Source organism: Chiloscyllium plagiosum, chromosome 22 (genome assembly GCF_004010195.1).
Source record: "Chiloscyllium plagiosum isolate BGI_BamShark_2017 chromosome 22, ASM401019v2, whole genome shotgun sequence".
NCBI lineage: Eukaryota > Metazoa > Chordata > Chondrichthyes > Orectolobiformes > Hemiscylliidae > Chiloscyllium > Chiloscyllium plagiosum.
This window is the reverse complement of record NC_057731.1, coordinates 12,115,262-12,133,727: the sequence shown is the minus strand read 5'-3', so window position 1 is coordinate 12,133,727 and position 18,466 is coordinate 12,115,262. Positions and strand designations below refer to the sequence as shown.

General features: G+C 40.7%; 1 protein-coding gene across 1 annotated transcript in view; it reads right to left on the bottom strand.

The window, feature by feature from the left end:
* ptenb (phosphatase and tensin homolog B) overlaps positions 1-18,466 on the bottom strand; it is a 154,961-nt gene that overhangs the window by 43,267 nt on the left and 93,228 nt on the right. The window contains exon 3 of the mRNA XM_043712395.1: positions 4,241-4,285. Coding sequence (XP_043568330.1) covers positions 4,241-4,285 — 45 coding nt within the window. The remainder of the gene's footprint in view (positions 1-4,240; positions 4,286-18,466) is intronic.

Sequence of the window (18,466 nt, the reverse complement as noted above, 5' to 3'; positions counted from 1 at the left end):
AAAACCAAATTCAAAATTTTCATTCTCATCGGCCAGCCTGTCAGATGTATCACAAACTTCCTCCAGTTCCACTTTTGAGACAGGATTACTTTATTTTTTTAAAAAAAACTATCCTCCAAATCTTGGCTGCACCGGATCGGAATCTTTTCATCCTTCTGTCTTGTTTCAATGTCTCCAAAGACCAGCCAATTACTGCTCCATTAATCTATTAGAAAAGTGATGGAGGTGCCATTTAACAGTTATCAAGCATCACCTGCTCCAAAATAACCTGCTCAGTGATGCCCAGTTTGGATTCTGCCAGAGCCACTCAAGCTCCTGACCTTGATTCCAAAATGAACAAAAGAGCTGAATTCCAGACGTAAAGGTGAGAGTGACAGCCCTTGACATCAAAGCCACACTCGACTGAGTGTGTCATCAAGGAGCCCTAGCAAAATTGGAATCAAGGGATATAATAAGGGCAAAACTCTCTGCTGGCTGAAGTCATACCTGGCACATAGGAAGATGGTTGTGGTTATGAGAGTGCAATCATATCCCTCCAGGTCATCTCCGCAGGAGTTCCGCAGGTGACTGTCCTAGACCCAAACTGCTTCCCAAATGACCTTCTCTCCACTATAAGATTAGAAGTGGGCATATTCCCCAATGATTGCACAGTGTTTTATGCAGTTCATGACTCCGCAGATACTGCAGCAGTCCACGCAACAAGACTTGGGCTGACAAGTGGAAAGTAACATTCACGTCACACAAATGCCAGCCAATAACCATCTTCACTCAGAAACAAAACATTCAATTGTTATGATCATTGAAACCCCCACGATCAACTTCCTTGAATTTAATATTGAACAGAAACTCCACTGGACTCGCCACATAAGCACAGCAGTTACAAGTGCAGGTCAGAGGCTGGGAATATGCGGCAAGTTACTTAACCTCCTGACTCCCCAAATCCTGTCCACCATCGACAAGGCACAAGTCAGGAATGTGATGGAATACTCCCCACTCGCCTGGATGGGTGCAGCTCCAGATGGGTACAACACTAAAGAAGCTTGACACCACTCAAGGCAAAGCAGACCGCTTGAGTGACAAGCATCCATGCCCTCCACCAGCACCTTCCAAACCCATGACCACTGTTGCCTGGAAGAACGAGAGCAGTACATATATGGGAAAACCACCATGTTTAAGTTTAGATTAGACTAGATTCTCTACAGCGTGGAAACAGGCCCTTTGGCCCAACCAGTTCACACCGATCCTCCAGAGAGTAACCCACCCCTCTCTGACTAATGCACCTGTCACTATGAGCAATTTAGCATGGCCAATTCACCTGACCTGCACATCTTTGGACTGTGGGAAGAAACCGGAGCACTCGGAGGAAACCCACACAGACATGGGGAGAACGTGCAAACTCCATACAGGCAGTCACCCGAGGCTGGAATTGAACCTGGGACCCTGGTGCTGTGAGGCAGCAGTGATAACCACTGAGACACCATGCCACCCATGTTCAGGTCCCCCTCCAAGCCACTCACCATCTGAATTGGAAATATATCACAGCATCTTCACTGTTGCTGGGTCAAAATCCTGGAATTACCACCCTAAGGGCATTGTGGGTCAAGCTGAGGTGGACTACAACAGTTCAAAAAGGCAGCTCAGCACCACCTTCTCAAGGACAACTAGGAACAGCAATAGATGCTAACCAACCAATGACAGCTATAAACAAGCTTAATTTCTTCTCCATTAGTTTGAGGTATCTGGCTGTTGATTCTAAAATGCTGTGGAACACTTGTTTTTCTTTCCCCCCAAAAGGTACGACAATAACATTGCGGTAACTGTGAAATCATACTTTAGATTCTAATAATTCACTATAATTCATTTATGGCAAAGAGTGTGATGAAATCTAAAACATTTTATACTCTCAAAATCCTGTGATTCACAGAGAAAGTGCTGGAGTCTTAGAAAATAGAAAAGGCTGATAAATCTCCAGGACCTGATCTCATGAATCCCAGGACTTGGTAGGAAGTTGGGGAGGAAATTGCAGGCCCCCTTGCAGAATATTTGTATCAACTATAAATATGGGCGAGGTGATGAATGACTGGAGTGTGGCTAATGTTTAAGAAGGGATGTAAGGAGAAGCCTAGGAACTACAGACCCGAGAGTCTGACTTCGGTGATAGGTGCGTTGTTGGAAGAGATTTTGAAAGACAGGATTTATATGCATTTGGAGAGGCAAGGACTGATTAAGGATAGTCTGCATGGTTTTGTGTGAGGGAAATTGTCTCTCACAAACCTGACTGAAGTACTTGAGGAAGTAACCAAAAAGATTGATAGGGCGGTAGACATTGTTTATTTGGACTTTAGTAAAGCCTTTGATAAGGTTCTGCATGGTAGACTAATTAGTAAAGTTAGGTTACATGGGATTCAGGGTGAACTTGCCAATTAGATACAAAATTGGCCTAACAGCAGGAGATACAGTGTGACTATGGAGGGCTATTTTTCGGACTGGAGGCCTGTGACCAGCGGTGTTCGACAGGGATCGGTACTGGGTCCACTTTTCTTTTATCATGTCCATAAATGATTTAGATGAGAATTTGGAAAACATGGTTAGTAAGTTTGCAAATGACACCAAGACAGGTGGAATTTAAAGTGAATAAATGTGAGGTATTGCATTGTATTAACATAAACAAAATCAAGACTTATACAATTAAAAGTAGGGCCTTGGGTAGTGTTGTAGAACAGACAGACGTAGGGTTCAGGTACATAATTCGTTGAAGTTTGCATCACATAGATGTTGCCAGGAATGGAAGGTTTGAATTATGTGGAGAAGCTCAATAGGCTGGGACTTTTTTCACTGCAGTGTTGGAGGTTTAGAGGTGACTTTACAGAGATTTATAAAAATCATGAGGTATATAGATAAGCTGAATGGCAGATGTCTTTTCCCTAGGGTGAGAGATTTCAAGTCTGGGTGACATTTTCAAGATGACAGGAGAAAGATTTAGAAAAGAAATGAGGACAATTTTTTTTTGTTTTACAGAGTGGTTCATGCATGGAATGAAATTTCAAAGGAAGTGGTCAATGCAGGTACAGATACAACATTTAAAAGACATTTGGATAAACAATGAATTAGAAATGTTTGGAGGGATATGGGCCAAGTCAAGCAGTGGGACTAGTTCAGTTTAGGATTATGTTCAACATGGACTGGTTGGATCAATGGTCTGTTTCCATTCTGTATGACTCTATAACTAGAAGCAGTCACATAAACATGGCTAAAGACAGTCAGATGGAGTTCAGTGTTCTGCAGCAAATTACTCAGGAGAAAGTGCGGACTGCAGATGCTGGAGACCAGAGTTGAAAAATGTGGTGCTGGAAAAACACAGCAGGCCAGGCAGCATCCGAGGAGCAGGAGAATTGAAGTTTCGGGCATAAGCCCTTCTTCAGGAATGAGGCTGGTGTGCCAAGCGGGCTGAGATAAAAGGTAGGGGGGAGGGGTGCTGGGAATACACTGAGATCCTTGTAGAGGGAGGAGAAGAGCTTCTTCAAGGTAGGCATCCTTGCAAGAGGATTTGCAGTAGGTTAAGATCAACTAGGAGAAAGTGAATTACTCAGGTCCACGCTGCTCAAAGCTATTTCACCATCTAAAAAGCATAAGTCAGGAGTGCATTAGAATATGCTACATTTTTTTGAATGAACACAACTCTAACAATGCTTAAGAAGCTCACCATTTTCCAGGCCAATACAGGAAAGAATGGAATGCATCATCAACCCTGGAAATGTCATTTAAATTTGATTGGTTAAGTTGACTTCAATTTTTGTAGTTTTCATTACTGTATTAGAGGTAACAAAGGAAGTACTTAGTTTTTCCATGTAATTGGAATCAAGTTGGTCAAAACATTTCAACTCGATTGCCTCCACCACCAAAGTAACATGACAGGATGCACTGCAAAAGCTCACTAAGGTTTTTTGGCCACCCCTCCTAAACCAGTGATCCTCCCCACCCCGCCCCAGCCCACAACAACTTAAAACTCTGCATGCACTGCAGCAGATCAAGAATGCAACTCACCACCAACTTCCCAAGGACAATGAACGCTGGTCTTGCCAGAATGCCCACATCCCGTGAATGAATAAATAAAAATCACAGGCTCCCTGGTGAATATAGCATTTTTTCAAAAAGGAATATTTTTATTTGGTACAGTCATTGATTTGACTTTTACTACCAATATCTTTAATCACAAAAAGAAAAGTAAAATAATACTTACAGGTTGTATATTTTGTAATGGTTTTTATGCTTTGCATCCAGAAACCTAATTTAAGACAAAAAAAACCTTTTTAGACATAGGACAGAATGGCTTGCCACTGAACATCCAGCTGTAATCTGCAGAATTACACACTTCTAAACATCAATTTATAAATCAATGGAAAATATTAATTACTTGAGTAATTTGTAAAATTTAGACCATTTATCTTGGACAAATTTAAGCCAGATTTTTTTCTTTCAGAAATTGTTAAACTGAAAAAAGACAGCTGATTAGAATCACACCTGGACCAAGACATGAGACCATAGATAATAATTATTTCATGACACAGCAAAATTTGTTAAAATTTCAATAATTTGCAATTCAAAATCAATTACATGAATCATACACATATACTGATAAACACATAGGAATGTCACCTGACATTATAATCACAAAAAAACCACTGCGGAGTCAAAAGATTGAATTTGGATCAACTGTGCTGGGATTATTTCAATGTTTTAACAAGTAATTTGAAAATAAGAAACTGGAGGAGGATTGGTTAGCAACTCTGAGATAGCGGCTGAACTATTTAATCAATGCTATTTCTCCGCTGCATATCATTAACTTGCAGTTTCCTTTGTACCAAGAAAATCTATTGTTATTTCTAGATATAGCTATAATTAATGGGTAAGAGCATTGAAATTATTTACATCAGAATTCTAAGATTCATAATGTTCTGCATTATGAAATTTTCTCATTTCAGTCCTAATTGCTGAACCATAAGCAGATTATGCCCCCTGGTTTTAGACACTCCAACTAGTAGTTGTATCCTTTCATTCAATATTACAATCTGTTATTGTTAAACTCAAAGTAGAGTCCTGAAGGTGTAAAGTATCCAAAAGTGAAGAGGTTGTTCCTCAAGCTTCCATTCAGCTTCCTTCGACTGGCATAGGAAGCCAAGGTTCGAGGTGACAGAATGGAGTGGGACAGAAACTTAATATTATTCTAGAATATGCAATTAACTGGCAATGTAGGAATATATTATGATATGAAGAGTTTAAACCCCCATAATAGTCTATTATGTTCATCATGAAATACTTTTTTGTTTGTTGCAACACACTCAATCACTATAAGGATCTCAAAAAGGCTTGAGATTGGCACCCACAATAGGCCACTTGACAAGAGAATCTTGTGGTACCGGGGGAGTGCTGCTATCATGCTTTAGGAATTACAAGCAGAAAAGTGTGGTTAATGGCTATGGATCCGCTTGGGGCTGCTGACTAGTTGTGCCTTAGAGATCAATTTTGATCTTGAGGTATAAACTTTCAAGAAATCATACCTAAATTGAGAGAAATTGACATTTGAGGGGGGGAGGGGGGGGTCAGGAACGCACTACAATTAAAGACTGCTATTAATATTTTCCAGAGAGTAGCAGCAAAAACCCACAAACAGGAATGAGATAATGACCAGATGATGTTTTGTGATGGTGATTTAGAGATGAATGCTGGACAGATTCAATGGAAAGAACACTCCTGCACTTTGAAATAATGCCTTGGGATCTTTGGCCCCACCATCTGCGCAGGCAGACAAGGCTTCAGTTTAATGCCCAATTTCCAAGATAGTACCTCAGACCATGCGTCTGCACTGAAGCAGACTCTTCTTTTTAGGCTCAGCTGGTGGAATGGGACTGGAATCCATAACTCCATGATTCAGCACCATCAACTGAATCATGGGTGAAGCTCAGTTGACATTGATTTAAATGAAGCAAATATAATAAAATCAAAATACAAAGGGACTTATATTAGGCATTTGGTAAACTGGTTAGCAAGATTAGATTTCATGGAACACAGAGAGAACTAGCTATTTGGATACAGAACTGTCTCAAATGTAGAAGAGAGAGGGTGGTGGTGGAGGGTTGCCTTTCAGACTGAAGGCCTGTGACCAGTGGAGTGCCATTAGGATCGGTGCTGGGTCCGCTGCTATTCGTCATTTATATAAATGATTTGGATGGGAACATAGGAGATATAGCTAGTAAAGTTTGCAGATAACATCAAAATTGGAGGTGTAGTGGACAGCGAAGAAGGGTACCTCAGAGTACCACGGGATCTTGATCAGATGGGCCAATGGGCTGAGGAGTGGCAGATGGAGTTTAATTTAGATAAATGCGAGGTGCTGCATTTTGGAAAAGCAAATCACAGCAGGACTTATACACTTAATGGTAAGGTCCTAAGAGACTTTGGAGTGCAAGTTTTTGTTCATTGAAAGTAGAGTCACAAGTAGATAGAATAGTGAAGGCAGCACTTTGTATGCATTCCTTTATTGGTCAGAGCATTGACTATAGAAGTTGGGAGGCCATGTTGCAGCTATACAGGACATTGGTTAGGCCATTTTTGGAATATTGCCTGCAATTCTGGTCTCCTTCCTGTCAAAAGGATGTTGTGAAACTTGAAAGGGTTCAGCAAAGATTTACAAGGATGTTGCCAGGGTTGGAGGATTTGAGCTAATGGGACAGGCTGAATAGGCTGGGGCTGTTTCCCTGAAGCGTCAGAGGCTGACGGGTTTCCTTATAGAGGTTTATAAATCATGAGGGACATGGATAGGGCAAATAGATTAGGTCTTTTCCTGGGGTGGGAAGTCCAGAACTAGAGGGTTTAAGGTGAGAGGGGAAAAATTTAAAACTGACCGAAGGGGCAACTTTTTCACGCAGAGGTTGATCATTCATGGAATGAGCTGCCAGAGGAAGTGGAAGTTGGTCCAATCACAGGATTTAAAAGGCGTCTGGATGGGTATATGAGTAGGAAGGGTTTAGGAGGATATGGGCCAAATGCTGGCAAATGGAACTAGATTAAGTTAAAAATCACACAACACCAGGTTATAATCCAACAGGTTTAACTGGAAGCACACTAGCGACGCTCCTTCATCAGGTGATAGCGGAGGGCTCAATCCTAATACACAGAATTTATAGCAAAAATTTACAGTGTGATGTAACTGAAATTATACATTGAAAAATTGATTGTTAAGTCTTTAATCTGTTTGAATATCGTGAAAGTTTCACTTCTTTCATGTGTAAATCACAAAACCTTTTTTTAAAAGTTGCATTCTCAGGTTAGCTGTTAACAATGGGTGATAGCTAGACAATATGTTGAAGGTGTTAACCCCCCTGTCTAATCTAAAAAGTGAGACAACGGTGATACCACCATTAGGTGTGGGGACACCTCCTACCTTGTACGTGGCAGGTACTCATGTGACTCAGCCAATGTTGTCTATCTTATACGTTGCAGGCAAGGATGCCCTGAGGCATGGTACATTGGGGAAACTGAGCAAAGGCTACGACAACGGATGAATGGGCACTGCACAACAATCAACAGACAGGAGCGTTCCCTCCCAGGTGGGGAACACTTCAATGGTCCAGGACATTCGACCTCTGACCTTCGGGTGACCATCCTCCAAGGCGGACTTCGGAACAGGCAGCAGCAAAAAGTGGCTGAGCAGAGGATGATAGCTAAGTTTGGTAACCATAGGGAGGGCCTCAACCGGGACCTTGGGTTCATGTCACATTACAGGTGACCACCATTGCACTGCACACACACACACATATATACACAGACACGCGCACACACACCCCCACACTCACACATGCACCCCCTTACAGACTTAAGACACTCTGCACTCACTACACACACACCTACACTTTCTCACACTCACAACCCCAAACCCAGACAGACACACACACAGACAGACAAAGACCCACATGCACACATATATTTTGTGGGGTGAATTTGTACTTGCAGAGTTACATTGGACTTTGCTCAAAAACTGCATGAATTCAAGTAAAACTCTGTTGTCTCACTTTTTAGATTAGAATCAATCTAAACATCATGGCATAGATAGAGAACACGAGGCATATTGTCTAGCTATCACCCATTGTTAACAGCTAACCTGAGAATGCAACTTTTAAAAAACGGTTTTGTGATTTACACATGAAAGAAGTGAAACTTCCATGGTATTCAAACAGATGAAAGACTTAATCAATTTTTCAATGTATAATTTCAGTTACATCACACTGTAAATTTTTGCTATAAATTCTGTGTTAGGATTGAGCCCTCCACTATCACCTGATGAAGGAGCATCGCTCCGAAAGCTAATGTGCTTCCAATTAAACCTGTTGGACTATAACCTGGTGTTGTGTGATTTTTAACTTTGTACACCCCAGTCCAACACTGGCATCTCCAAATCGGAACTAGATTAGGTTAGGATATCTGGTCAGCATGGACGGGTTGGACCGAAGGGTCTGTTTCCATGCTGTACATCTCTGTAACTTCTATGTGACCATGGCTTCTGTATGGCCAGTGCAGCAGAGTATCCCTTTACTCCCTTTACTAGCATAATCTATCAAAACATTCTGTCTCACCTTGTGTGATGATACTAGAAACGTCTACACTTCACAGCAAATTGCCTTGGAGGAGGGACAAAACATCTTCAAAGTCAATACAATGACAAATTCTCAACCAATGAAAAGAACAATGATGTTTAAACAATCTTGTGCCAACAGAAAAGAATTTGAAGAAATTGAAAGAGACAAAATCAGCAAATTGTGTGTGTCTGTTTGTGCAAGGGGAATTTAAGGATAGAGTTTAAATCGTAAAATTATAATGTAGTAATTCATATACCCCAATTGCTGCTAAAGACAATTTATCAGTAATAAAATTATTTTCATGTACAGAAACTTGGTAGATGTTTGCTTTTAACCGGAGTTTGTCAAACAGGGCAGCTGGGGGGTTTAGATAGTTTGACTAGATCTTTTCAGACTTGTAAAGTCTCCAGGAACAGTTGAGCATGATTGCCCCAGTGTGTCATTACAGATGTTCATAAATTTAACATGAAACAAAACCATCCCTCAATAACGGCAACAAAGGTTTGCAGGTCATTCAACTAGAGCTTATTAATAAAATGCGACCGATGGATCTGGGTAGTTACACAAATGTGCTTTAGATGTTGGTCAGATTTCATCAAGACTCCCAATTCACAGCAAAATGAACCACAGAGTCAACAACTAGAATTATTCTATGATTGTAATTGCCTCTGTTAAGAATGAAGATAAAGCGCTATCCTAATTAAAAGGGGAGGGGAAGACAGAGTGGTATTACTGCTAGTCTAGTAATCCAGTGATCCAGGTAATGTTCTGGGACCCTGGGTTCAAATCCCACCGCAATGGTAGAATTTAAAATAAAACATTGTATTAAAAGTCTAATGATGACCATGAAAGCTTTGCTGCTTCTTGCGTAACTGATTCACTGGTGTCCTTTCAGGGGGGGAAAAACTGCCATCCTTACGTGCTATAGCCTACAAGTGACTCGAGACCCACAGCGGTGTGGGTTGACTGTGTCTTAACTGCACTCCGAAATGGACTAACAAGCCATTCATTTACATTGAGAAAGGAATTAGACCAGACAGATTACTCGGCATTGACTAAAGGATTGGAAATGACAATGGGTAAAGCAGCCATAACATGGAGTTGATAAATTGGGAGTGCTGTTTCACACACTGGTCAAACAAAAGCCTGATATAGTTATACTCACTGAATTATACCTTACACACAATGTCCTAGACAGCATCACCCTCTTCCTTTGGTATATCTTGACTAACTAGCAGGATGCACTAGAGGTGGTGGTACAATGGTGTACAGTTAGGAGTTGGCATGTAAATCTCCTGTTGATTGACACGTACCACCTTTTTTGTCAAATGAATCAGTACTCATATTTCAACACTACTTAGAGGAAACACTGAGTGTGGTAAGGGTACAGAAGGTATTTTGGTGGGTGCTTCAATGTCCACTACCAAGAGCTGCTTCACAGCACCATAACTGACCAAGCTGGTTAATTCCTAAAAGAGATAGCTGCTATTCTGGATCTGCAACAGGTGGTAAGGGAACCAAGAGGAAGATGGTCATGATTGTTAGAGGTCAGTCATCTCAGCTCCAGGACATCTCTGCAGGAGTTCCTCAGGGTGGTGTCCGAGGTCTAAACACCTTCAGCTGCTTCACCAATGACCTTGCTTCGTTCATAAGGCCTCAAGTGGGGATGTGCAATAATTACTGTACAATGTTCAGCATTATTCGTGACTCCTCAGATACTGAAGCAGTCTATGTTCAAGTGCAACAAGATCTGGACAATGGCCAGGTTTGGGCTGATAAGTAGCAAATGACATGCGCACTGCACAAGTTCCAGACAAATTGCCAACAAGAGAAAATCTAACCATCGCTTCTTGATGGCATTACTATTACTGAATCCCTCACTATCAACATCCTCAGAGTTCACCTCAAGATCACAATGCCTGTCTACCACATGAACACAAGTTGGCCATTTACCCTGTACAGCCTACCCCATCATTCAATACTACTGTGGCTGATTGAACACTTCAACTCCCTTGACACACCACATCCCCATAACCCTGTTTACACTAGTAATAAGAAACCTATGTATATATAACTTCAATATACTCAAAAGACTGAGCCCCCCTAGCCACCTGAGATTGAGAATCCTAAGTGGCAGCCCCTCATTTTTAAACTGTGCCTCATAGTTTTAGACTTCCATCCAAGGGAAAGATCTTACTTGTCTGCTCCTGCCAGTTTCATTAATGCAAAGTCACTATAAACATGATGAGGAATTGGGGACAGTTTCTATAGCATAAACATTTAAAGCATGTATTGGTTATAACACTACTCCGGCCCTATTACTTTAAATTGCTATTTTGCAATTTTCTTATAATACGGGGTTGCAGGAGAACGGAACTACCGCATTATAGCAGAACCGAGTGTATTCTAACTTTCAATAAGATCATCTCTTATTTCATCCAGATTCCAGATATTGCAGGTACAGTTTGCCCAATCTCTCTCTAAAAGACAGTTCTGCGTCCTGAGAACAACCCTTGGGAACCTTCTTTGCACTTCATCAATGGCAAAAATATTTTCTTGTGATGAGGAGACCAAGATGGCGCACACAGTACTTCAGGTGTGGTCTAGCGAAGTTCCGATACAATTGAGGGAAGACTTCATTACTCCTGGACCCAAAACCTCTTGCAATAAAGGCTAGTGTTCCATTAACCTTCCAAATAGCTTTGCTGCGTGTTAGCCTTCCAAGGCTTTTGGATATCTGAATTTTCTAACCTCTTACAACTTAAGAGATACTTTGCACATCCACTTCCCCTGCCAAAAGTGAATATTTTTCCACAACATTTTCCATCTGCCATGCTCTTGCCCACTCACTAAGCATGTCTCAGTATTCCTGAAGCGACTTTACATGCCCTCCTCCCAACACATATGCCCACTTAGCTTTGGATCATCCACAAATTTGGAACCATTACATTTGGTCCCCACCATCAAATGATTGATATGTTAGCGAGTTTTGACAAGATATATATTGTGAACAGCTGGGTCCAAGCACTTGTCCTTACAGTATTCCATTAGTCACAGTCTGCTACCTGCCAATGCAAGAATGACCCAATTATGCAGACTCCCTATTTCTTGTCTGTTAGCCAATCAACAATTCTCTCCAGTACATTAACCTTTGTCTCAAGTGCTTCAATCTCTCTCACCAGGCTCCTGTGGGGGGACTTTATCAGATGCCTTCTGAAATTCTAAGTATACAACCTCCAATGGCTCTCCTTTATCAATTTTGGTGTTAACATCGACAAAAAAGCTCTAACAAGTTTATTGATCATTATTTTCTATTCAGAAATCGAAGTCAATTATGTCCAATTTGATCATGGATCAATCAGGTATTTATCTCATGCTTTATGATAGTTCCCTTCACTATCACTTCACCTGACGAAGGAGCAGCACTCCAAAAGCTTGTGATTTCAAATAAACATGTTGGACAAGAACCTGGTATTACAGCACTTCTGACCTTGTCCACCTGAAATCAACAACAGCACCTCCACATCATGACTATAATAATTCTAGCATTTTCCCTCATACTGATGTAAGGCTAACATGCTTATAATATGTCATTCTCTATCCTGTTCCCTTTTTAAATAGTATAGTCTTAGTTTTCTACCTTCCAGTCTGCAAGAATCATACCGAATTTATCGCATTAGTCATTATCCTACAAAATCCATCAACTAATATTAATTCTCTATAGCCACCTTTGTCATGTATTGGGGGTAAAGATCCACTTTGGTCAGGGAAGCAAGTGTACAAAGTAGTTCTTCGATCATAACCGCTTAGAAAATGCAAATACTCAAAAGGATTTTGGAAATTTCTCAACTTTCATGACCATTCACTAATCCGGTACAATTTTCTTACTAATGCTAATTCACTTCAACTCTTCATTCTACCTAGCTGTCTGGATCTCTACTTTTGGGGGATTTATTGCATATCTATCATGGAAAACAGATGAAGCAATCATTTAGTTAATCAGCCATTTCCCTATTCTCTATTACAATTCTATTACAACAAGGCACATTGGAGACGTGATGAAAATACTCTCCACTTGCCTTGTTAAGACCAGACTCAACAACATTCAAGTAGCTTTAACAACATCCAAGACAAAGCAGCTTCCTTGATTAGCACAACCCACAAACGTACACTCCCTTCAGCATTATACATTGCAGCAGCCCTGCATATCATCCACAAGGTGCATTGCTATAATTCACCAAGGGTCCCTGCTCAGCATCTTCCTTATGACCACCACCATCTAGAAGGACAACAGATACATAGGAATGTTACCAGTTGCAAGTTCCCTGAAACCAAAGGCCATGCAAACATATTGCTGTTCCTGCAGTGTTGCTGGGTCAAAATCCTGGAACTGCCTCCTCAACACCATTGAGAGTCTACCAAATGGACTGAGTGGTTCAAGAAGGCAGCCCACCTATAAGTTGGCATAGGCAGCCAGCCAGCAATGCAAGCATAATTTTTAAAAAAAATTCATCAGGGAGTCAAGTACATAAACAGTAGCACAGATGCTAAGTATATACAGGACATGGGGGCATGAACAAATGTGTGACAGTGCATATCAAAAAAAAACAAAATGGCATTCCCCAAGACATGATAAACTAGACTTCACTCCTACGCTTATTTTGTGTATTTCCAAGAAAGCAAGAAAAATGTTGAACTGGTAGATAATATGGTCATGTAACATAGAAAATATAATAAAGCTATTGTTCACAACTCAAAATATGATGTGATGAGTTATTTTCAAACAATATATTTGAATATCTTAATGCAAGAATGAACAATGACTGCACTGATTAGAGAAAAGGGATTTGCACGAAAAAGTAAAGATCAAGAAACCCCAATATATCACCAAGCAAGCAACATTAACAGTGAAATGAGAACACACACAACAGCATTTTCTTTTATCATTCGGAATTATTAGATCAAGACAACAGGTTACACATTTAGTGACTGTACCATCAAGAACACTATTTTCTAAAACTGATTTCATTATTGTAACATCTCTTATTGGACTTGCTTTGTACTGGCAAAAAAAAGTTCTAGATTGTATTCTTACAACTCTGTATCCAGATTACCTTTTACAACCGACTCGAAACCAGCCATTCTCAATGGGGGCCTAACATGATTTGGAGCCCAATATCATGAAACGTGCAGAAAAGCACCAAGGTAAAGGACCACATTGGGCCTGGTAGACATTTAATGTCATATAGTCTTCTTTTAAGTTTTGTCTAGTATGTCAGAATGTTCAAGTCTTCTTGGTGTTCAATAATAAATGATTTTGTTGCATATACGTCTAGCTGTTAGTGTTGTATTCCCGTTTGAAAGGGGTCCCTGGAACCTGAGAAGAGCTCCTAGGGGGGGCCATGGCCAAAAAATGGTTGAGAATCATTGCTCTAAATATATGCACTGAATATAGAGTAAGTGAAATCTGCCATTACTACCCTGTGGCTCAGTAATTTGCCTACATATTTGTTCAACATTCTTACAAATGTTTTGGGGGTCTATTGTATATGACCAATATTAATTCCCCTTTTTTGTTTTCAGTTCAACTCTCATGGTTTCATTTGCTGATCCTATTAGCAGATCATCCTCCCTCACCAATAGGTTGCACTTTTAATAGTAATAATATCATGATGTCCTTCCACTTCTTTTTGTCATCTCTTTCTCATCTGCAAACCCAGGAGTCAGAAATATTCAGCTGTTATTCCTTTTTTAAAAAAACATAATTTGTTAATAGGTATAAGTGCTTATCTTTCTTACTCAACTGACATCTTGCAATGATATATATCAAATATCAGTGACCAGCTCCTTTGCTGTTTATGTTCTAACCTTTATTTCTTCTGTCCTTCATGCTCACTTTCTAATTTTCTGTCTTACGTTTTTCAGCTTTGTTTTGTACCCTTCTAAATCTGTGCTGATATCCCCAATCCCCCCTCAAGCTAGGTTAAGTTCTCCCCTACAGCACCATCAACTTTCAGTCACACTGGTCCTGACCCTGTTGAGATGCAATTTGTATAAGCCAGCAGAGTTGTATCGTCCCAAAATCACCTGGAATTGAAAGTTCTCTCGCCCTGCTATTTCCAACATCGCTGACATCTGCATGGCACCAGGAGCAATGCAACTTCCTTGGCGGTTTTACATACTGATATTTTTCCCCTTATCTCAACTAAAAGCTGCCTCATTCCTCTTGCTTTCCATGTAATTTATTCCAATAGGGGCCACTCTTCACCCTCCCCTTTTAAGAAGAAATGCAGAGATTTAGTGAAATCCTTGCCATCAAAGGAGGCATAATTTCATCCTGAAGTCACATCTGCTGTCACATAACACCTGTTTGTTCCCTGAATAACCAAATCCTCCACTGCTATTGCTTTTTGACCTCCATCCTTCTTTCTATAAAGCTGCTGCTGGTAAATGAAATGGTAGCAGGACAGCATTGGGGACCCACCCCAATATAATGCCTATAAACACCCACATCCCCAAATATTTCCAGCATCTGTATTGTTTTCCTTTTCAATTTCTCAAAAGTACTCCCCACAGTTGATACAGGAATACAACAGATTTAGAGCACAATACTCCATGCTTTTTCTTTCAAAAGAATACTACAATAGAGTACAATGTAGGAAAATATACCATAAATTAATCACACAAATTAGGGAGACAATGATATTTCTCCTAGACTTCCTTGCCAATATATTTTGCACCATCATTTTGCAAAACGTTTCAATCCAACATTGCAAAAATGAAATCATTGACCAGATTCTTGTGATTGAAATTGGAAGTTCATATCTATTAGCCTTCTCACCGTTACTGTGCTTTCACAAATCATAGGTTTCAATATTCCATTCATTTTTCAGACAAATAATAATTTAAATTGTGGAATGCAATCCCCTAAACACCAACAAAAATCCTGACATCTCTGGTCATTAAAAAAAAAATTGAGATTTATCATCTCAAAGTAGTAGTCTTGATCTCAAGACTGCATTGTGGGTTTTTTTTTTGAGATGTCAATTTCTGAGTGTTGTAACAGTGCTTTCAAATTGATATTAAACATTGAGAAGCATTGATCTATCTATCGAGGGGAATAGCATGTGGCAATCAGCAGGTTTGACGTGATGCCATGAGACATCATCAGGTCAGGAGTCCATGTTGAGAACTCCCAGCACAACTCCTCCGTAACTATCACTGTGTCGCCATCTCTATTGGGTCAGTACCTTGGAATAGTTTTCTGGGAAAATTTGTATAAGGTATGATTTTAGGAATATGAATGTGTCAGGCTTTTGAGTCAGTGTGACAGCTCTCCCAAGTTTGGCACCAGTCCCCAGATGTTAACAAGGACTGTGCAGGATGAATAAAGGCAGTGTTTGTTTTTGACTTTTACATTACATTACATTATAATGCGTGTAAATTAAACGATTTTTGTGAATTGCCAACCTTTTTTTTTTAAATAAAGTGAACTTCTGTTCGCTGTCATGCGATTCTCATCCCCGGCACTAGGTGTTGCGGTGCACGGCAGAAAGGACTCCACATCGGCATCAGGTTATCAGTCGGCTTGTGCACTTACTTGTGACAAGTTATGCGAAAGGTATTGAGAAATGTTTATGTTGGTGGATTGGAAAAGCATCATGAAAATGTCTCTACAACTTGAGGATAAGAAGCTGGAAGCAATCTGTTAATTTAAAAACTTCAAGAGTTGAGATAAGAGTGAAATTTCACTGGAATTGACTAACAGTAAAAACAAGAGGTGATTACCTTGCTGGGATAATACTACAGGAACTGATAAGTAGGCAAATCACAGAAATGTGTGAGAGAAACAGGGTGAGAGTTGCAGCAGACTTCAACTTTACAAATACTAACTGGGATCGTCTTTGTATGAAAGGCAGAATTTAGACAAGGCAGAATTTTTAAAGTGCATCCAGGAGAGCTTTTTGTGCCAGTATGTAAATAGTCCTATTAGCATGAGTCTGTGAGAGACTGAATCCTTGGGAATGACGCTGGTTGAGTGGTTGAATTTTCAGTGGATGAACATTTTGGGGATAGTGAGAACAAGTAGTCTGACATGAATGAAAGTATTGGACAAAATTCTGAAGGGGAAACCTTGGAGTGCAGATTCATAGCTCCTTGAAAGTAGAGTCACAGGTAGACAGAATAGCGAAGGCGGCATTTGGTATGCTTTCCGTTATTAGTCAGAGTATAGGAGTTGGGAGGTCATGTTGCAGCTGTACAGAATGTTGGTTAGGCCGTTGTTGGAATATTATGTGCAATTCTGGTCTCCTTCCTATTGGAAACATGTTATGAAACTTGAAAGGGTTCAGAAAAGATTTACAAGGATGTTGCCAGAGTTGGAGGATTTGAGCTATAGGGTGAGGTTGAATAGGTTAGGGCTGTTTTCCCTGCAGCCTCGGAGGCTGAAGGGTGACCTTGTAGAGGTTTATAAAATCAGGAAAGACATGGATAGGGTAAATAGATAAAGTCTTTTTCCAGGGGTGAGGGAATCCAGAACCAGAGGACTTGGGTTTAGGGTGAGAGGGGAAAGATATAAAAAAGAGACCTAAGTGGCAGAGCATGGTGTGTGTATGGAGTGAGCTGCCAGAGGAAGTGGTGGAGGCTAGTACAATTGCAACATTTAAAAGGCATCTGGATGGGTATATGAATAGGAAGGGTAATGGGCCGGGTGCTGGCAAGTGGGACTAGATATGGTTAGGATATCTGATCGGCATGGACGAGTTGGACGGAAGGGTCTGTTTCCGTGCTGTACATCTCTATGGCTCTATGACTATGACGCAGTGTTGAAGAACAGTTTGAAACTTGGCTTTGTTGTTTATATGAAGCACTTCTTTCTCTCTTGTTTTTAAAAAATATATTTATAGACGTTAAAGAATATCTACAGACTCATGTGAATCTGTTTCAGTGACTAATCACTATGCAAAAAAAAACCACCTGTACAGGGGCTTGGACATTGTCAGCGTGGTCAGAGTCAGGAAACTCTGCACAAGGTGGGTGGCACATTGTTACTTTCTGTGCATGTGTGGAGATGTCCAGAGGGGGTGAGTAGGTTGTGCAGAAGAGATTCTGGGTTAGTCAGGGTCAAATGTTAGCGAGGATGAGAGTGAATGGGGATGATGATGCAGGAAATGGTGGGCACAACAGCAACATTTTGAGAGTGAGTGTATGGTGGCACTTTCACTGGCAGAGTAGAGATGGTCATGATCTTCTTCCTACATTCTGTGCATTCCTTCAGATGGTTGAGATTGCACTGGCCTGGATGGTAACCCTGGTCCAGGTTGGAGTGGTTCCAGTAGAGTAACATCTCTGTTGGCCTGGAAGAAAAGGATGTCCTGCCTCTGCATCATCCCATCCCCAACAGCAGCACCTCCATGCCCCTGCCCACAAAGAGAGGCAGAGATTTTCCATTGTCTGACACATCAAGGACCAATGTCAGGAACCATGTAGGGAGTTTCGAGCTGACAGCTCTTGTCTGGGTGCACAATATCTTTTTAAAGCTGGTGCTGCACCACAGATGTTGGACAATTCTGGGATTTCCAGGAAGTGGTGAGTTGTTTTGGAAATGGCACAGGGAAAGATGGCGCTAGAATATGTGAAAGGGGCACCAAACGATGGGTAGGTAATAAACCAGGCAGGTTTTGTAAAATAAAATGAAAGATGTCCCCTAGCATCATGATGTAAAACCTTCCAAGAAACTTGACAAACCTGACACTTAGCTAAAGAAATTAAGATTCAGCCCTTGATCTATCAAGGCAGGTTTCATTCTCGGATCTGACTTGAGCAGTGTTACC